Here is a 17,523-nt window from a genome sequence, read left to right as displayed (position 1 = left end):
GACATGAGCAGGGGGAGGAGAGGGGAGGGGTAACAGGGGTGACATCACTGCCTCTGACCATGTAACCAGCCTCATTTACATGATAAAGAATAGATGATTTTATAATGATTAATGTATGAAATAACTAGATAAAGGCTGGGATGGATCCTTGTGAGCTGCTCCAACAGGTAGAGGTGACAGGACAAGTGACACAGACCTGATGACAGGTGCCCTTTAAGTACACATTCATGGTATTTGTTTTAGAAAAGTCTAAGCGTCAAGAAACATTGGTTTCATATTGTAGTTTTTTTTTTGAAATACAGAATTTTAATTCGTCTACTCAACCAAAAAATAAACCTGGGCTGTGGAGTCTAAGTCAGTGACAATTTTGTCAGAGTCTTTATAAAATAGACCAACTCCATAAACATCAAATTATAAAATTTATGATATTTTTTTTTAATTGTCTGTTCTATTCCTGTTCTAAGTATTTAGGCCATGGGTGAGCAAACGCACATGAGCAACATTTTGTGGTCCAAGGTCTATACTGTCATTCTGCTAAATCTTAAGGGGCCACATCAGTAACTAGCACCCTAGATGCACCAACAACCACAGTAGTGGACAAAATGCCACGCCAGCAATATAATAATATTGGTACTGGAGAGCGCATAGCAGACTTAACCCCTTAATGACCGCCGTATCGGCTTTCTACGATGGTCATTAAGGGTACTTCTTCTGATGCAACGCCTTTCTACGGCGGGGCGTCAGAAGAAGATTTCGGGAAACCGGGTCTCGCCGGTGTCGGGCTGTGATATCACAGCCCAGACCCGGCACTAACACTAACGGAAAAACTCAGATCCCGGGTGTGTAACCCCTTACACGCCGCGGTCAAGCATGACCGCGGCGTGCAAGTGTGTCCCCCGGGGGATCCGATCCCTCCTGCCGCTGCCCCGGGTCCCGACGAGTCACCCGAGGCTGTCGGCTCTTCTCTGTGCCGGGTTCCGCCTCCTGGCAGGACCCGGCTGTAAGTAACTGAGCATGCGCGGCATGCTCAGTTACTTACACTATACACTGAAATACAAGTGTATTGCAGTGTAAAGGCTTGAATAAGCGATCCGATGATCGCTTATTCAAGCCAAGAAGTAGAAAATGTAAAAAAGTTAAAAAAAAAAAAATTAAATCTTTGTATAATATAATTAAATAAATAAATAAAATAAAAGTCCCATAATCTCCCCAATAACACATAAAATGCAAATAAAGTAAATAAAACACAAAAACATGTACATATTTGGTATCACCGCGTCCGTATTAATCTGTACAATAAATCTAAATCAATATTGAACCCGCTCGGTGAACTACGTAAAAAAAAAACTCCAAAAACTTCCCATAATATACAATTTTTCATCAAACACCATCACAAAAATGTTCTAAAAAGTGATCAAAAAAAGTTACGTTCCCTAATATGATACGACTGAAAAGAACAACTGTTTTCGCAAAAAATAAGCCCTCAACCAGATCCGACAACAGAAAAATACAGAAGTTATGGCCCTGAAAAGTTGTCAATAGTAAAAACAATGCGATTTTCTCCAATATTGGTTTTGCTCAGGAAAATTAAGCAAAAATAAGAAAAACTATAGACTCCCAAAATAAATTATCTATACATTGTATCTCATCCCATAAAAAATAAGCCCTCATATGTTCGCATTACCAAAAAAAAATAAAAATTTATAGGTCGTACAATGTGACAATACAAATCTGCTGTGAATGGCGCCTCCATTCATTCTATACTCGGCCGTGCGCCCGTACAGCAGTTTACCACCACATATGGGGTATCAGTACACTCGGGAGGAATTGGGCATCAAGCGTTGCAGTGCGTTTCATCATTTAATTTATTCTGAAAATGTCAGTTTTGGCCTAAATGAATGTATTTTCCAAAAAAATTCTATAGTTTCTAAATCGCAGGTCCATATTTTTTAACCCATGTGAAACACTTAAAGGGTTAATAGACTTAATGAAGTTGTTTTACATATGTTGAGGGGTGTACTTTCTATAGTGGGGTAATTTATGGGGTGTTACTAATATTTAGGCCTCTCAAAGTCACTTGAAAGCTGAGTTGACCCTCAAAATGTGAGTTTTGGCAATTTTCATGAAAATGAGAAAAATCGCACCTAAAGTTCTGCACCTCATAACATACTAGAAAAATGACCGGAAGCATAAAATATCATCTCAACATAAAGCAGACATTCCGTAAATGTTAATTATCAAACTTTTTGGGTAGTTTTACATCTTGTCTGGAAACCAGAACATTTCAAACTTGGAAAATGAAGAATTTTTACAAACTTTTGCCAAATTTTCACTTTTTTTCAGAACAAAACGCAAAACTTATCACTTAAATTTTATAACTAACATGAAGTACAATGTGTCACGAGAAAACATTCTCAAAATCACCCAGATATGTTAAAGCGTTCCAACCAAGTTATAACCAATTATCTTGAGACAGGGCAGATTTGAAAAATCGAGTCTGGTCATTGAGCTGAAAACTAGTGTCGGTGATAAGGGGTTAAAATGCTGGAGACCCACAGAGCAAACAAATACAAGAGATCCCAGGAGCAGACAAATACTAATACTGGAACCCCCCAGAGCAGACAAATACTAATACTGGAGCCCCCCAGAGCAGACAAATGCTAATACTGGAACCCCTCAGAGCAGACAAATACTAATACTGGAGCCTCCCAGAGCAGACAAATACTAATACTGGAACCCCCCAGAGCAGACAAATACTAATACTGGAGCCTCCCAGAGCAGACAAATACTAATACTGGAGCCTCCCAGAGCAGACAAATACTAATACTGGAGCCCCCCAGAGCAGACAAATGCTAATACTGGAACCCCTCAGAGCAGACAAATACTAATACTGGAGCCTCCCAGAGCAGACAAATACTAATACTGGAGCCTCCCAGAGCACACAAATACTAATACTGGAGACACCCATAGCACACAAATACTAATACTGGAACCCCCCAGAGCACACAAATACTAATACTGGAGACACCCATAGCACACAAATACTAATACTGGAACCCCCCAGAGCAGACAAATACTAATACTGGAGCCTCCCAGAGCAGACAAATACTAATACTGGAGCCTCCCAGAGCAGACAAATACTAATACTGGAGACACCCATAGCACACAAATACTAATACTGGAACCCCCCAGAGCACACAAATACTAATACTGGAGACACCCATAGCACACAAATACTAATACTGGAACCCCCCAGAGCAGACAAATACTAATACTGGAGCCTCCCAGAGCAGACAAATACTAATACTGGAGCCTCCCAGAGCAGACAAATACTAATACTGGAGCCTCCCAGAGCAGACAAATACTAATACTGGAACCCCCCAGAGCAGACAAATACTAATACTGGAACCCCCCAGAGCAGACAAATAATAATACTGGAGACACCCATAGCACACAAATACTAATACTAAAGAAACCCAGAGCAGACCTATAATACTGGAGACCCCTAGAGCATAAAACTAATACGATGATACTGGAGACCCACAGAGCAGACAAATACACTGGAAACCCCATAGCGTATAATAATACTGGAGGCCCCTAGAACATAGATGGCGAACCCTTTAGTGGCCGAGTGACAAAGCTACTTATCACCAACACAGCAATTTAATCCGCAACTTATAGTTCCCTGCTCTGCCACAGCTTTCGTATTGGCATCTTGAGGACATCAATACAGTTAAAAGAAGAAGAGGAAATTCAGATTATTATTGTAGCTTCCCTTCGAGGATTCTTTGAAAAGGAATGATTTTGGGGCAGTAGCTCCAATGATAACCCAGCCCTGTCCACACCTTTGCACTTCTCCTACAGTCCCAGGAAGAGGTGCTTTAAAATAGCACTAAATGTAGTACATTCTGGGCTACCGAGGACTGCTGGAGAAGGCCATGAGTCACTCAACCTGTCTGGCTTACTCTGTGTTAGGGTAAAGGACTGGGTGTCCACTTTTGGCACCGGTGCCATAGGTTCGCCACCACTGCCCTAGAGCATAAAACTACTAATACTGGAGAACCCCAGAACAGACAAACAATTAATCCTCTCTTTTTCTGGTTCCTCTTCTTCTCCCTGCACCACACTGAAGCTTTAAAGGGAACCTGGCACTGCTGTGTGAAAAAAGTTGCAGGCAGGTTCCTATAGAGCCTTTATAGCATAACGACAACCTTTCATCATCTATTAAAATCTCTGCTCCGAAAAGGGAAAAATGAACATTGATTCTCTACCTGGTATCTAGGCAGAGAATCTAGCGAGTTGAGGTGGGCGTATACATATGTGCGATTCTGAGTCCTTCTTACACCTACTTTCCCTACGTCATCCAGCTGTTAACTGAATTATCACACAAATACCTACTCTTTTGCAGGAAGCAAAGCTTGGCAGTAAAACAGCGCATGCGCCGATCCTCACAGCGCATGGCAGCCATAGGCATTTGTGTGATAATTCAGCCGACAGCCGGATGATGTAGGGAAAGTAGGTGTTAGCAAGGGGTCAGACTCGCACATATGTATACGCCCACCTCGACTCGCTAGATTCTCTTGCTGGCAGTATTATAGTAGTTATATTCTTGTACATAGTGGGCAGAATTATAGTAGTTGTATTCTAGTTCACGGGGCAGTATTATAGTAGTTGTATTCTTGTACATAGGGGGCAGTATTATAGTAGTTATATTCTTGTACATAGGGGGCAGTATTATAGTAGTTATATTCTTGTACATAGGGGGCACAATTGCTACGTAAACATGACACAAACATGCAAAAGCGTAAATGTGACACAAACATGCAAAAGTGTAACCGTGACACAAATGGAGCGCAAGTGTAACTGTTAAGCGGCAAAGCGCACAAGTGCCGCAAATGCCGTGTAGGCACAAACGCCACATAAATGTGACACAAAGGTTGCGTAAACTCCACACAAACGTCACTTTCGTGTAAACACGCTGCCAATACCATGTATGTGTGGACAAAGTGCAAACATTGCCTAGGCGTAAATGGTGCAAACAAGGTGCAAACACTACATAAGCTTAAACGCAACAAACTACATGTATGTGTAAATGTGACGCAAACACCACATATGCCATGTAAACATCAATGCAACACAAAGTCCACATAAGCGCCAATTTTAACGCAAACACTACAAAAGCAAACACCACATAAGCCTAAATTAAATTCCAACAGCACATAAACACTATGAAAACGCCATGTAAAACACAAATGCGACATAAATGCAATGCCATCGCTATGCAAACACAAAGTAAATGCAAACACCATGAAAACCTAAGTGTAAACATAGTGCAACTGCCAGCAAAACGCCACACAAGTGCTACATTTTATGTTTGCATTTACATTGCGTTTGTGGTAACATCGCATTTACTTTCACAACTAATTTGTGATGTAAACGGAATGTCCACGCAATGTGAACTCCATTTCGAAACATTGTCATTATGTAAATGCGTTATCAACAAACTATTATCGGAACATTAGTAGCTTCTCTGACATTGCCTGCCACTGATTGGACAGTATGAGAGAAGATTAGCATAACACACGCCTCCAGCCCCAGCACCAGCTCCTCCTCTCTGACCAAACACAGATTACAATGGTCAGAAACTGGGAATGATATCGCCACAGCTGTGGAGGATGCTACGCTAATCTACACATGTGCGATGTGGAGAAAGGTCCGCTTCAGTCATAGCTAAATTATTGACCAATGCATGGTGCTGGGCCTGAAGGGAGGAGCTTCACTCATTTTCATTGTATTTATACAACCTTGCTAGAACCTAGAGTCATGCTTCTCCCTTCAGGCCCTGCACAATGTATATTTCAGTGAATCAGTTCTGATTGGAGTGTTCCTTTCATGGGGTTGGCCACCAATAAAAATATTTCCATGGTAAGTGCAATACCCCAATGAGGTCATATTGTACTTGTCCTAGTGAACTCTCCCCTACTTCTGTCAGCCGCAGATCACATGACCCAATTGCAGCCACTTGTGGACCTCCTTCTCGTATTGTGTAGTCTTATGCTTGTTTAGGTGACAGAGTGCTCATAACTAAATTCACACTCCCTCAGTTTAAAAAAAAAAACTCACTTTACTGCTTGGATTGGAGTGCAAAGAACATCACCATTCAGTAATGAGTGCGCCTCCCCCTGACCTTCCAGAACTACCGTAGGCAAAGTAAGTGCCTAAGTGTTTACAAGTGGTTGCTTTGACGGGCAGAAGGGGAAAGTTTACCATGGTGAGTACGGCAGTAGTGACCCTATTAGAGTATTGTACTTACCCCTGTAAACTTACAAATTCATGCTTTCATTGGTGTGAGGTCCGCTCACAAACCCATGTATGACATGCTGTGAGTCTTATGGCTTGGGAAGTCGGCTCATACATGGCTGTGTGCCCATAGAAATCATGGTATCTTCTTCACTTACAATAATCTTCAGGTGAAAAGCAAGTATGATTAAGTTTCTTAATCATGATACAGTTTTCCCAAACCACCTACATTTCAAATGTTTTTTTCTGGGGTGTAGGGGGTTGAGTTAAAGGAATTGTCTCTTGGAAGACATCCACTGCTGTCATCTGTTGAAGACAAATCTGGATATTGAATATCTCTCACTCTGTGTTTTAGATTAGAACTACACATTATCTCTAGATCAGTTCTAGTCTAGTATCCTACACACATTAGATCACTTGCATCAAGTCAAACATCACGCAACAAACCTTAATTTATTTCATATAAAACTTGTTCCCCAATCTCTTTGTTCAGCAATGTGAAGAGCAATGTCAAGCAGCTGCCTAATGTAAAATATCCTTTTGCCGCAGATTGTAATCTTTAATTTTCTCCTTTTTTATTGAAGTGCCAACTTCAATACTTGTCAGAAGGTAAAAGGTAAATGGAGGATTTTATCCAGAAATCACAAGATCTCTCTGAAGGAGGATTTTGTTACGGGGCTTTTCTACAGCACAGGATTTCTCAAGATGTGGTGTTATTCCCGTCATAGGTTTTAATGTGTTCCTGCCACAAAAACTTTCAGTTGATTCTGTCACCTAGAATAAACCCAGACTTGTTGCTCAGTGCATTAGTATTTACTTAGATTGCTTGCAAATGCTTTGGTTTTTATCCTTCCCTACAATTGGTGATGGTCTCTAGCGTACACTAGAGTGAAGTTGGCCCCCCCACCTTGTTCAAATCAAACAAAATTGGTGTCAAACGTTTGTGCTACGTTTGTGCTGGTTTGTGCAGCAGAAATTTTTGTTTGTGCCGCCATCGTTTTCGAGATTTTAATGAAAGTTTACAAAGGTCATCAGAGGTCAACCAGCCCCCCCACATTGCCCAAATCAAACAAAACTGGTGCCGAACAATTCTGCTACGTTTGTGCTGAGCAAATTTTTGTTTGTGCCGCTTTTGTTTTGAATATATGAACAAAAATTTAAAGTTCAAAAGTTCAAGTAGCCCCCCCACATTAACCGAATCAAACAAAACTGGTGTCAAACGTTAGTGCTACGTTTGTGCTGGTTTGTGCAGCAAAAATTTTTGTTTGTGCCGCTATAATTTTTAAGGTATGTTCAGGTGTTTGAGGTGTTTAGGATGAACTGGTAAAAAACAAACCTAGTGACACTTCCCTGGTTTGATCACCAGGGGGAGCTGGCAAACACATTGTACTTTGGAAGAAATGAACTCTGGTGACCTCTGCAAAAAAGTATGAATATATTAAAAATGATAGCGGCACAAATGAAAATTTTTGCTGCACAAACCAGCACAAACGTAGCACTAACGTTTGACACCCGTTTTGTTTGATTCGGTTAATGTGGGGGGGCTGCTTGAACTTTTGAACTTTAATTTTTTGTTCATATATTCAAAACAAAAGCAGCACAAACAAAAATTTGCGCAGTACAAACCAGCACAAACGTAGCAGAATTGTTCGGCGCCAGTTTTGTTTGATTTGGGCAATGTGGGGGGGCTGGTTGACCTCTGATGACCTCTGGAAACTTTCATTAAAATCTTAAAAACGATAGTGGCACAAACGAAAATTTCTGCTGCACAAACCAGCACAAACGTAGCACAAACATTTGACACCAATTTTGTTTGATTTGAACAAGGTGGGGGGGGGCCAACTTCACTCAGGTCTAGCGTACAAGTCTTTTGAATGGTTTGACCAGACAGAGCTGAAACAGACTCTAAAATACAGATATGCATAATGAATCATAGCACTGGCTCCTTCATTTGTATTAAATAATACACAGTGCTGTAGGATATGGCCAATTAAAGGGTTGTAAAGATTTTAATTATCACCTATCCACACAGTTGGACTCACTGATGAACGAATGGACCCCCTGAATCATGATTAAGCCAGATATATCTGTGCTATGCTCAGCATTTTTCACATGCTCGACCTGTTGCTGCATACATTCATGATTATGGGATCTCACCCCCTTCTTGTGATCAGTGGGGTCCCAGCATTAGGACCCCAACTGATCAGGTTGTTATCCTTTATCCTGTGATTAGGGGATATTAATAAAACTCAGGAGAACTCTCGTGGGAAAGAGGACTTAAGAGTCTTATTGAGTTCATTTGATCCTGGAAACGCATTTTATGTAGTAGAGCTTAAGCTTATACAATCCGAAACAAAGCTTGAATCCTATATATTTTTGTTCATTTATAAGTCCTTACTTTATTTATGACTGAATTATTATTGACCTTGCCATATGCTGCCCCAGAGTCAGGAAATACATATTTCTTTTTTTTATGTTAACAGATTTGGAAGCACACCTCAAGGCTTTATAAAACAGTGTGAGAACATCAGGCATACTATGCTTTACAAGTCTTTAGTTTTGAAATATATTCTGCAAGGACTTCAAAGCATCTGCACATAAAGGCAAAATACCATGAAATCACGGGTAAACCTGGACTTATCATTCACCGATGTGTGTTAGTTTACCGGCTCATCTTATTTAAGGAACAGCTCTCAAGGGTCCATCGCGCTCTGTGTTGGAGAAAAAATAAATTCCAGTAACTGCACATTAGGTCACTATAGTAAATTAGAATACCAGCCCTATCAGACATTAGGGAACATAGGTTATCTGTGGGTCACAGTTACAGTATGGTAACGTTTATTCTCATGTAAATCTCAAGTTTAACAATTTATAACCCATAAAGCCCTTACAACATGATCCATATAAACCAGTTAGGTATTAAATCTTGACAAACAATTCCTGACAATTATGTTTGTCTGACCTGTTAAGGGATCTAGAAACCCGTTGTGGACAGTTTATAAAAATAAATTCTGGATAGTTTACAGAGGTAGCAGAAATGTTATGTATTTACTCTATATTAAAATCATTCAAAAATAGTATTTTCTTAACAGACATTTTATGGGCTTCCTGTCAGTGTCGCCGCTAAGTATACACTCAATAAGTTATTTTTACTCTAATTTCTTGGTAAATTCTCACTTCTCTGGTGGTAAATAGAAGTGGTAAGGTTAATGCCAATTATAGCTCTGGTGTCTTTAAGGTAGCTTAAAGGGGTTTCTCACTTTCAGCAAATAATTGATATGGTTGTCAGGTTTCTGCTTGCTGTTATTCTGCAGAAATGTGATGTCACACAGATACACAGATTGTTATGTAACAGAAAGTAATTAGAGCTGTGTTATAACAAGCTGTGCACCTGTGTGACATCACATCACCATGGACAGTTTTTTTTATCAACTAGTAAACAGTAAAGTTTACTGTTGAATGACAGCAAGCAGAAATCTAGAAAACATGAAAATTTGATACAGAAAGTATATTGGAAAATAGTTTTTCACAGAGCGTTATATTATGTTAATTTTTTGGTGAAAGTGGACAACACATCACATTTGGCTATATCTCCCTGATATGCAGTGATCATGTTGATCAGTAGATGCAGAGTTGACATCTCAGAAAATTCTGAAATTGAACAGCCAAACAGTTTTCTCTATGATCATGGTAAATGAGGAGAACGTCAGATGTAACCTTTTTAGTCTCTTCTTCTGGTAATTTTATTTTTTGTTGTATTCTAGTACCAAAAATTGAAGACCTTTTATTGGAAAAAGAAGCTCAAGACTTACTTGTGCAGCTCCATCTTGAGTGTGGATATGTATGTCTCTATTTTTATGAATACATCAAAGCAAAAGGTTATCTTAACCAAGCAAAGAACATGGTCAAGCTTCAAATTAATTTAACTGGTAAGTATCTGATTCCAGTATCTAAGTATCTAAATTTTACTCTAAAAAATTTGATTTGAGGATTCAGAACTTCAGGGTGTCTTTTTTGTGGCATAAATGTCCATATTTCTATAGTTACATTAGTTAGACACACCCAAGGTCTCTTATACCTTTTATTATAAATAAAAATGTATAATAATTTATGTATAATCAACATTTATTAAAAAGAAAAAGTAACAAAATTAGAGAACTTTGTTCATTTGCACAATATGACTGATCACGCAGGATCAAATGTTATATCAAGTGGACAGCTATATTAGGAGTAATAAAGTTATAAATTCTAAACATGAAGCATAAATGAGATCCCCCCCAAATAGCTGTTACAGGTGGGTGATCATTACAGTATGTCAGTGAATTAGCAGAAATATTAAATATAAAGAAGGACAGAAAGGGAAGGGGGGGGAAGACACATTAGGGAAGAAGGAAACACATAAGACTGGGACGCTCACTATTCATAAGAGAAAGAGGTCCTGATCATGACATTCCTACCTGCTAGTTTGTCCCAGGCGGAGAAGAAGTAGGGAGAGAACAAGGAGTGGGTGAAGTCCGGTGGTCACAGGTTGGCCGGGACCCAGGGGAGGTAACGGAGAGTGGAGCACTGTTTGGATCCCACATGGTATGTCCCATTAATAAGCCGTTGGATAACAACCGCCATATGATAAATTCTAGGGTCTGGTATAATTTAGAATCAAATTTATAAATATTATAACTTTAAAATTTTCACCAATGATTCTTTTAATAAATAAATGCAAACATCAAACAGAATTTACCACTGACATGAAGACGTGTTACAAAAAAGGTATCAAAATCACTTTTGCAAGCTAAAGTGTTCAAAAGCTATAATCGTATAAAGTGACACATGTCTGATTACAAAAAATGGGGCTGAGGCATAAAGTACTAAATGGCTATGTCCTTAAAGGGTTAAAGAGACAGCAAATAATGGATGCCATATTTCTTCTAAAAGAGCTAAGATTTAGGTTTTCCTGTAATATCTTATATGTCTACATCATTGTTGTTGTATAGTGCATGTTCACTTAAGTCTCCAAAAATGAACAAAAGTAGTGTAAATTGTCTTTTGGATGTATTGCTATAGGAATTCCAGCCTGCTGCCAAGGCGTGGTGTAGGTCTTGTGATTAATTCAGCATGGCAAATTACAAAGAAATGTACAGTAATGCCAGAATCTCTAAGTAATGTTCCTTATAGTGTTTTTTTAGGTATCTTTTGTACAATTTCATATTTATCAGTCTGCCAATCATTCAAAGTTTTTACACCACAATTTGGAATCCAATTCAATACAAAAATGTTAAAAAAAAAAAGTTACTGAAAACTAAATTTTAATTCAGTTTTCTGGTTGCTTGGGGTCCCCACAGTCAGACTTCCTGGGAGCTGATGAAATATCCCAGCCGCACTTGAAAAGTAGTGCTACAGTTCCAGCATTGCCATGATATAAGAGAACAATATTTAAAGATGGATATAATGGCATACCTCCTAACTGTCCCAGTTTGCGGCATCTGTCCCAATTGGCGGGAGATATGTTCTGGGATATGAACTCTTTCGGCATCCTCCAAACGGAGGGTAGCAATAGGGGGAACTTTTGGGGGGCACAATGAATGTGGGAGCACTATATAAGGGGTCTTTAATATGCAGGGGAGCTGCGGGCACAATTTCATAGGGACTACAATTTCACATGGATCTGGGGGGACACAATATGAGGGGGAGATGGAGAGCACTAAGTGGGAAATTGTTCTGCGTGTGGATGAAGTAAGGGGCGGAGCAAAAAGCATGACTAAGGGCAAAAAAAAATTAATGAACGACAAGTCCCAGCATGCCCAGGTTGTTATTCCCCTAGGACAGTGATGGCGAACCTTTTAGAGCCTGAGTGCTCAAAATACAACCAAGACCCACTTATTTATCATAAAGTGCCAACACAGAAATTTAATTAGTGATTTATGCGTCACAGCTTTCATTCATATCAGCACAGGACATCAATAAAGCAGAAAATAGGAGAAATTTGGATGATCTTTGTAGCTTCCCTCAAGGAGCCCATAAACAGGAAGAAACGTCAGGGCCGGAGCAGGAGCTACAATGATAAATCCAGTAGTCCCAGGTAGAGCTGTCACTTTAAAATAGCTCTGTGCATAGCAAGTCCTGGGCTCTCTGGGACTGCAGGAATATACCTGGAGTCATCTCTGGTGATGGCCTGGGTGCCCACAGAAAGGGCTCTCAGTGCCGCCTCTGGCACCCGTGCCATAGGTTAGCCATCACTGCCCTAGGACATTACACAAAATAGTGAAAGAAAACCTTGCATTTACAGTACAGAACACTTTTCCTGTCACTTCTGTCCGCCTGTATAGGGCTTATTGTATAAAAACTACCCTACCGATTGCATTAATAACAGTCTGTTATAGTTACTTTAGCTCCACTTTGATCTGGCTTCTCAGCACATAACGGCAGGAAAGGACTGGAGTAGAAGGGACTAGCAGTAACTATAAGAAGCCCCATAGAGGTGAAAGAAATATGAAGCTGACTGGCAGCCCCATACTCTTCTTCATACACAGTATATGCATGACTACAGAAGTTCCCTATTGTTGCTCAGGGCATTGATAAGGAAACGTAAATTGTGTTTTTTTTAATTAAAATAAACCAAATTAATTCATAAAGTATTTTTAGTAAAATACTAGTCATTACATTCCCCACAGAACATTAAAAATTGTGAAAGTTCAGTTACGTTTTAATTCAAGCTATCATTGAAAATTCTAAATTCCTGGTTAAAGTACCAAAAAATCCATGCGTCATACAACTCTAGACATCACTTTGTAATAATCTAGAGTCATATCTAGAAAGACCTATTAAAGCAAAATATGGACTGTTTGTGCCATAAGTAACAGCAATGTTGCCACAATACAAGTAGGGCACCAACAACATACAAATTGCTAAGCTCAGAAAGCAAATAACCAAAAAAAGAAACAAAATGAGCGTGCCTTACTAAAACATGAAATTTATTGATATACGTTAAAAATAAGACAATCACATAATACCAGGTGGTTACAGGGCAAACAGCCAAAATAGGTGCTGGGCAGCACAAATAGTAAATGGACAATAGGCAAGATATTACATCACATCATAAAGTGCATAGTGCAAGGCCCTAGAGACCATTCAATGCTAAATGAGTCAACAGTAAATAATAGGAGCGCAAATATGGAAGTAAAACAGTTATACCTACAATTTTAAAGTGTCAACAGCGCATAAAAGAAGAGCTGCCCAGCACCTCCCCGACACGTGTTTCGTCCTCACAGGACTTTGTCAAGGGGTGGTGCTGTGGACGGCGCAGGAAGATTGAATCACAGAAGCTGACCAATGGAAGAAGCAGGGCGCACCTGCGCCAGATAAGCGATAGGTGAAATATATTGGGCGCATGATCCGCGACTTATGCGTCCGCGCGGTGGGCAGGCGGGACAGGTCCGTCACCCGGAGCAAGTCACATGATCCGGATGACGACATGAGCCGCCGCCCACACGCGCAGGCGCACAGCGGTCAGCGGGCATGCGCACCTTACACCTGAGAACTTCGGACGCCATATTAAATGTGGGATGGAAAAGTATGTCAATGATGCCTAAAACGTGATAATGAGAAGTGTTAGTGTGGGACAAGTGTGGTAAGAGAGGATATGCATAAGCTAAGTACTGCATTTTTCAAAAAAAGGGGGGAAACAGGTTGAACCAATCAACTAAATAAAGAATGAGTATGAGGTAAGTAGTATGGGTGGTGTGCAAACTACGGAGTAAGTGATCTGGATGATGTGAGGTAAGTATGCAAAAGTGGATGTGCAGACATAGGTAAGTATATGGACTGCAAACAAAAGGGGGGGACCATATACGAATGAGATGCTGCAAGAGCAAAAGGACATGAAGTGCAACAGATGTGCATAGGGAAGTGGTGTGGTGTGAGATGATGCACTGAGGATCATGTGCAGGTGAAAGGTCCTGGGGAATGGTGTACAGTGGACAGAAAATTGGTGCTTGGAGGTCGTGTGCAACATGTGTAATCAATGTAGCAGGTGCGTAGATGCGAAAAGGAACCACAAAATACAAACCATGATAAGAAGAAGTAGTGTATGAGAAGTGACAATTGGTGACAAAGGTGAGTGTGCCAATGAAAGATGTGCAAGAGGTTGGCCAGAAATGTGTGAAAAAAAGTGCAACATGGAGTGCCAAAAATCACGAATAGGTGAATAACACAGTGCGCAAATGTGATGGGCCGTGAAAAAAAGGGTGTAGTGGGGAAATAGTTAAGAGAATCGAGGCATCGCTGTCCTGATGGCTGGCAGATGAAGAACGAAGTCATTCAATCAATAGTCCGATGTCCCCGAAGGACAATAAACGTAAGTTGCTTCCAGATCTTCCGACACAAAATTAACATTCTATAATACAAAAAAAGTAAAAAGAAAAAGTAAGTTAAAAACCTTTAACATACAAATAAATTAAAAACATGAAGGAGCACCACAAGAAGCGGACACAGAGAGCGGCAGAAGGAGGCAAAGGGTAAGCCTACAGGTAAAAGATGTTTACAAAAAGGCAGAAAACCCGAAGTTCTCATTTAGTCCATGAGGGGACACTGTATGAAGTGTCCAAATCCATTTCGACTCTAATTGGAGTAATCTCCGTTTGAGAGCCCCAACACGGAGATCTAACTTAACGTGGTCTATTCCTATTACCTTAAAGCCTGATGGATCCGAGTGATGAATTTGCTTAAAGTGCCGAGGTATAGGTTTCAACTTCAAAATATCCTCCTCTTGGAGCACAGCCGATGAAGCCAAGATCCCAGTGACATGCTCACGTACCCTGAGTTTAAGTTCCCGTGTCGTCGGGAGAAGTGTGTTGATTTTTCCACGTTTGGGCATGCGATGCATTTCCCACAGGGAAGGCAGCCCCATTTTGGTGGTTGTGCTCCAAAAATTCGTGTAGGTGGATCAGGAACAAAATAACTATGCACAAGTGAATCCCTGAGGTTGCGTTCTCTGCGGGACACAATAGATGGAAAGGGGGTTATTATCTTTTCTAGAATAGGATCCGAAGTGAGAATCGGCCAAAATTTCTGAAGGATATGCTGCATGTCCTTCCACCGGTTATGGTAAGTAGTGATGAATCGAGGGGGTTGTACAGTTTTCCCAGACTTCTTAGGGTAGAGGAGAGAATTGCGGTCAGTGGTACAAGCTCTTCTGCACGCTTTGGAAATGCTTCTCTTGCTATAGCCACGTTCGAGAAAGCGGTTCGAGAGATCTTCAGCTTGTTTTTCAAATTCTTCAGAAGAAGAACAGATTCTCTTCATACGTAAGAATTGACCAATGGGTACAGCATTGATGGTCTGAGGTGGGTGAGCTGAGGTAGCATGAACCAAGCTATTAGTCGATGTGGTTTTCCTGAAGACGTCCGTCTGAAGATATCCTGAAGCATCCTTCATGACATGAATATCCAAGAAATCTATGGAGTTGGAATCAGATGACCAAGTAAGTTTGATATTCCGTTGGTTATTGTTCAACACATCAAAGAAGGATTTAAGACCATCCTCATCTCCCTGCCAGATGATGAAGATGTCATCAATGTACCGCGCCCAAAAGAGAACGCGGCACATTGCGTCTCCACCATCTGACAGGAAGAGGTCCCTCTCCCACAGCCCCAGGAACAAATTGGCATATGAGGGGGCGCAAGCCGCCCCCATAGCCGTTCCCTGGAGCTGCAGGTAGAAGGACCCATTGAAGGTGAAAAAATTATGTCTGAGTGCAAACTCAAGGAGTGTCAAAATAAAGGAAATCTCACTGTGTTCATATTGTGACAGGCGTAGGAAATATGAAACCGCACTCAGACCATCATCATGCTTGATAGACGTATACAGCGACTCCACATCGCAGGTGACCAGAAGCTGGCCAGGGTCCAAGTGAGTCCCCTCCAGCTTCCGTAGAAGGTCAGTGGAGTCCTGAAGATAGGAAGGGAGACCCTTCACCAAAGGTTGTAGAATGGTGTCGATATATTTGCAGATATTATCAGTGCAATTACCTCGGCCGGAGATAATGGGTCTTCCAGTGGGATTGGTCATATTTTTGTGGATTTTAGGCAGCGCCCTGCTTCTTCCATTGGTCAGCTTCTGTGATTTAATCTTCCTGCGCCGTCCACAGCACCACCCCTTGACAAAGTCCTGTGAGGACGAAACACGTGTCGGGGAGGTGCTGGGCAGCTCTTCTTTTATGCGCTGTTGACACTTTAAAATTGTAGGTATAACTGTTTTACTTCCATATTTGCGCTCCTATTATTTACTGTTGACTCATTTAGCATTGAATGGTCTCTAGGGCCTTGCACTATGCACTTTATGATGTGATGTAATATCTTGCCTATTGTCCATTTACTATTTGTGCTGCCCAGCACCTATTTTGGCTGTTTGCCCTGTAACCACCTGGTATTATGTGATTGTCTTATTTTTAACGTATATCAATAAATTTCATGTTTTAGTAACGCACGCTCATTTTGTTTCTTTTTTTGGTTAGAGTCATATCTAGGTTTAGGGGTATGTAGTAGGATTGGCAACATTCTGTGTGCCTACCTGATTTGTTGTGGCTTTTTTTTGCATGTCTTTTTTATCCATTCAAAGAGTTTTATTGACTAACAAACTGGAATACAGTGACCGTATAATGACAACAACACATCAAAATGAACTACATGTGTTTTTTAACCCCTTAAGGACGCAGGGTTTTTTCGCTCATTTCTCGCTCTCCACCTTCAAAAATCCATAACTTTTTCATTTTTACGTGTACAGACCTGTGTGAGGGCTTATTTTGTGCGTAACAAATTTTACTTTCCCGTAATGTTATTTATTTTAACATGCTGTGTACTGCGAAGCTGAAAAAAAAATCCAAATGTGGAAAAATTAAAAAAAAAACGGCACGTGCGTCACGTTCTTGTGGGCTCAGTTTTTACCACTTTGACTGTGCGCTCCAAATAACACCTCAGCTTTATTCTTTGGTTCGGTGCGATCGCGGTGATACTAAATTTATATAGGTTTTATTGTGTTTTAATACATTTTCAAAAATTAAACGAATGCGTACAAAAAAGAAAAAAAAAATTTGTCCATCTTCTGAAGCTAATAACTTTTTCATACTTTGGCGCACGAAGCTTTTTGAGGAGTTATTTTTTTGTGAAATGAGCCGACGTTTTAATTGCAACCATTTTGAAGTCTGTGCGACATTTTGATACATTTTTATTC

At 40.4% G+C, this 17,523-nt stretch overlaps 1 protein-coding gene across 3 annotated transcripts in view; it reads left to right on the top strand.

The window, feature by feature from the left end:
- TTC27 (tetratricopeptide repeat domain 27) overlaps positions 1–17,523 on the top strand; it is a 265,931-nt gene that overhangs the window by 60,546 nt on the left and 187,862 nt on the right. For all 3 annotated transcript variants that reach the window (XM_072140844.1, XM_072140842.1, XM_072140843.1), the window contains exon 7: positions 10,065–10,229. In XM_072140844.1, coding sequence (XP_071996945.1) covers positions 10,065–10,229 — 165 coding nt within the window. The remainder of the gene's footprint in view (positions 1–10,064; positions 10,230–17,523) is intronic.

The sequence above is a fragment of the Engystomops pustulosus genome, chromosome 3, assembly GCF_040894005.1.
Source record: "Engystomops pustulosus chromosome 3, aEngPut4.maternal, whole genome shotgun sequence".
Lineage (NCBI taxonomy): Eukaryota > Metazoa > Chordata > Amphibia > Anura > Leptodactylidae > Engystomops > Engystomops pustulosus.
The sequence above is the reverse complement of the archived record's forward strand: the minus strand, read 5'-3'. Positions and strand labels throughout refer to the sequence as shown.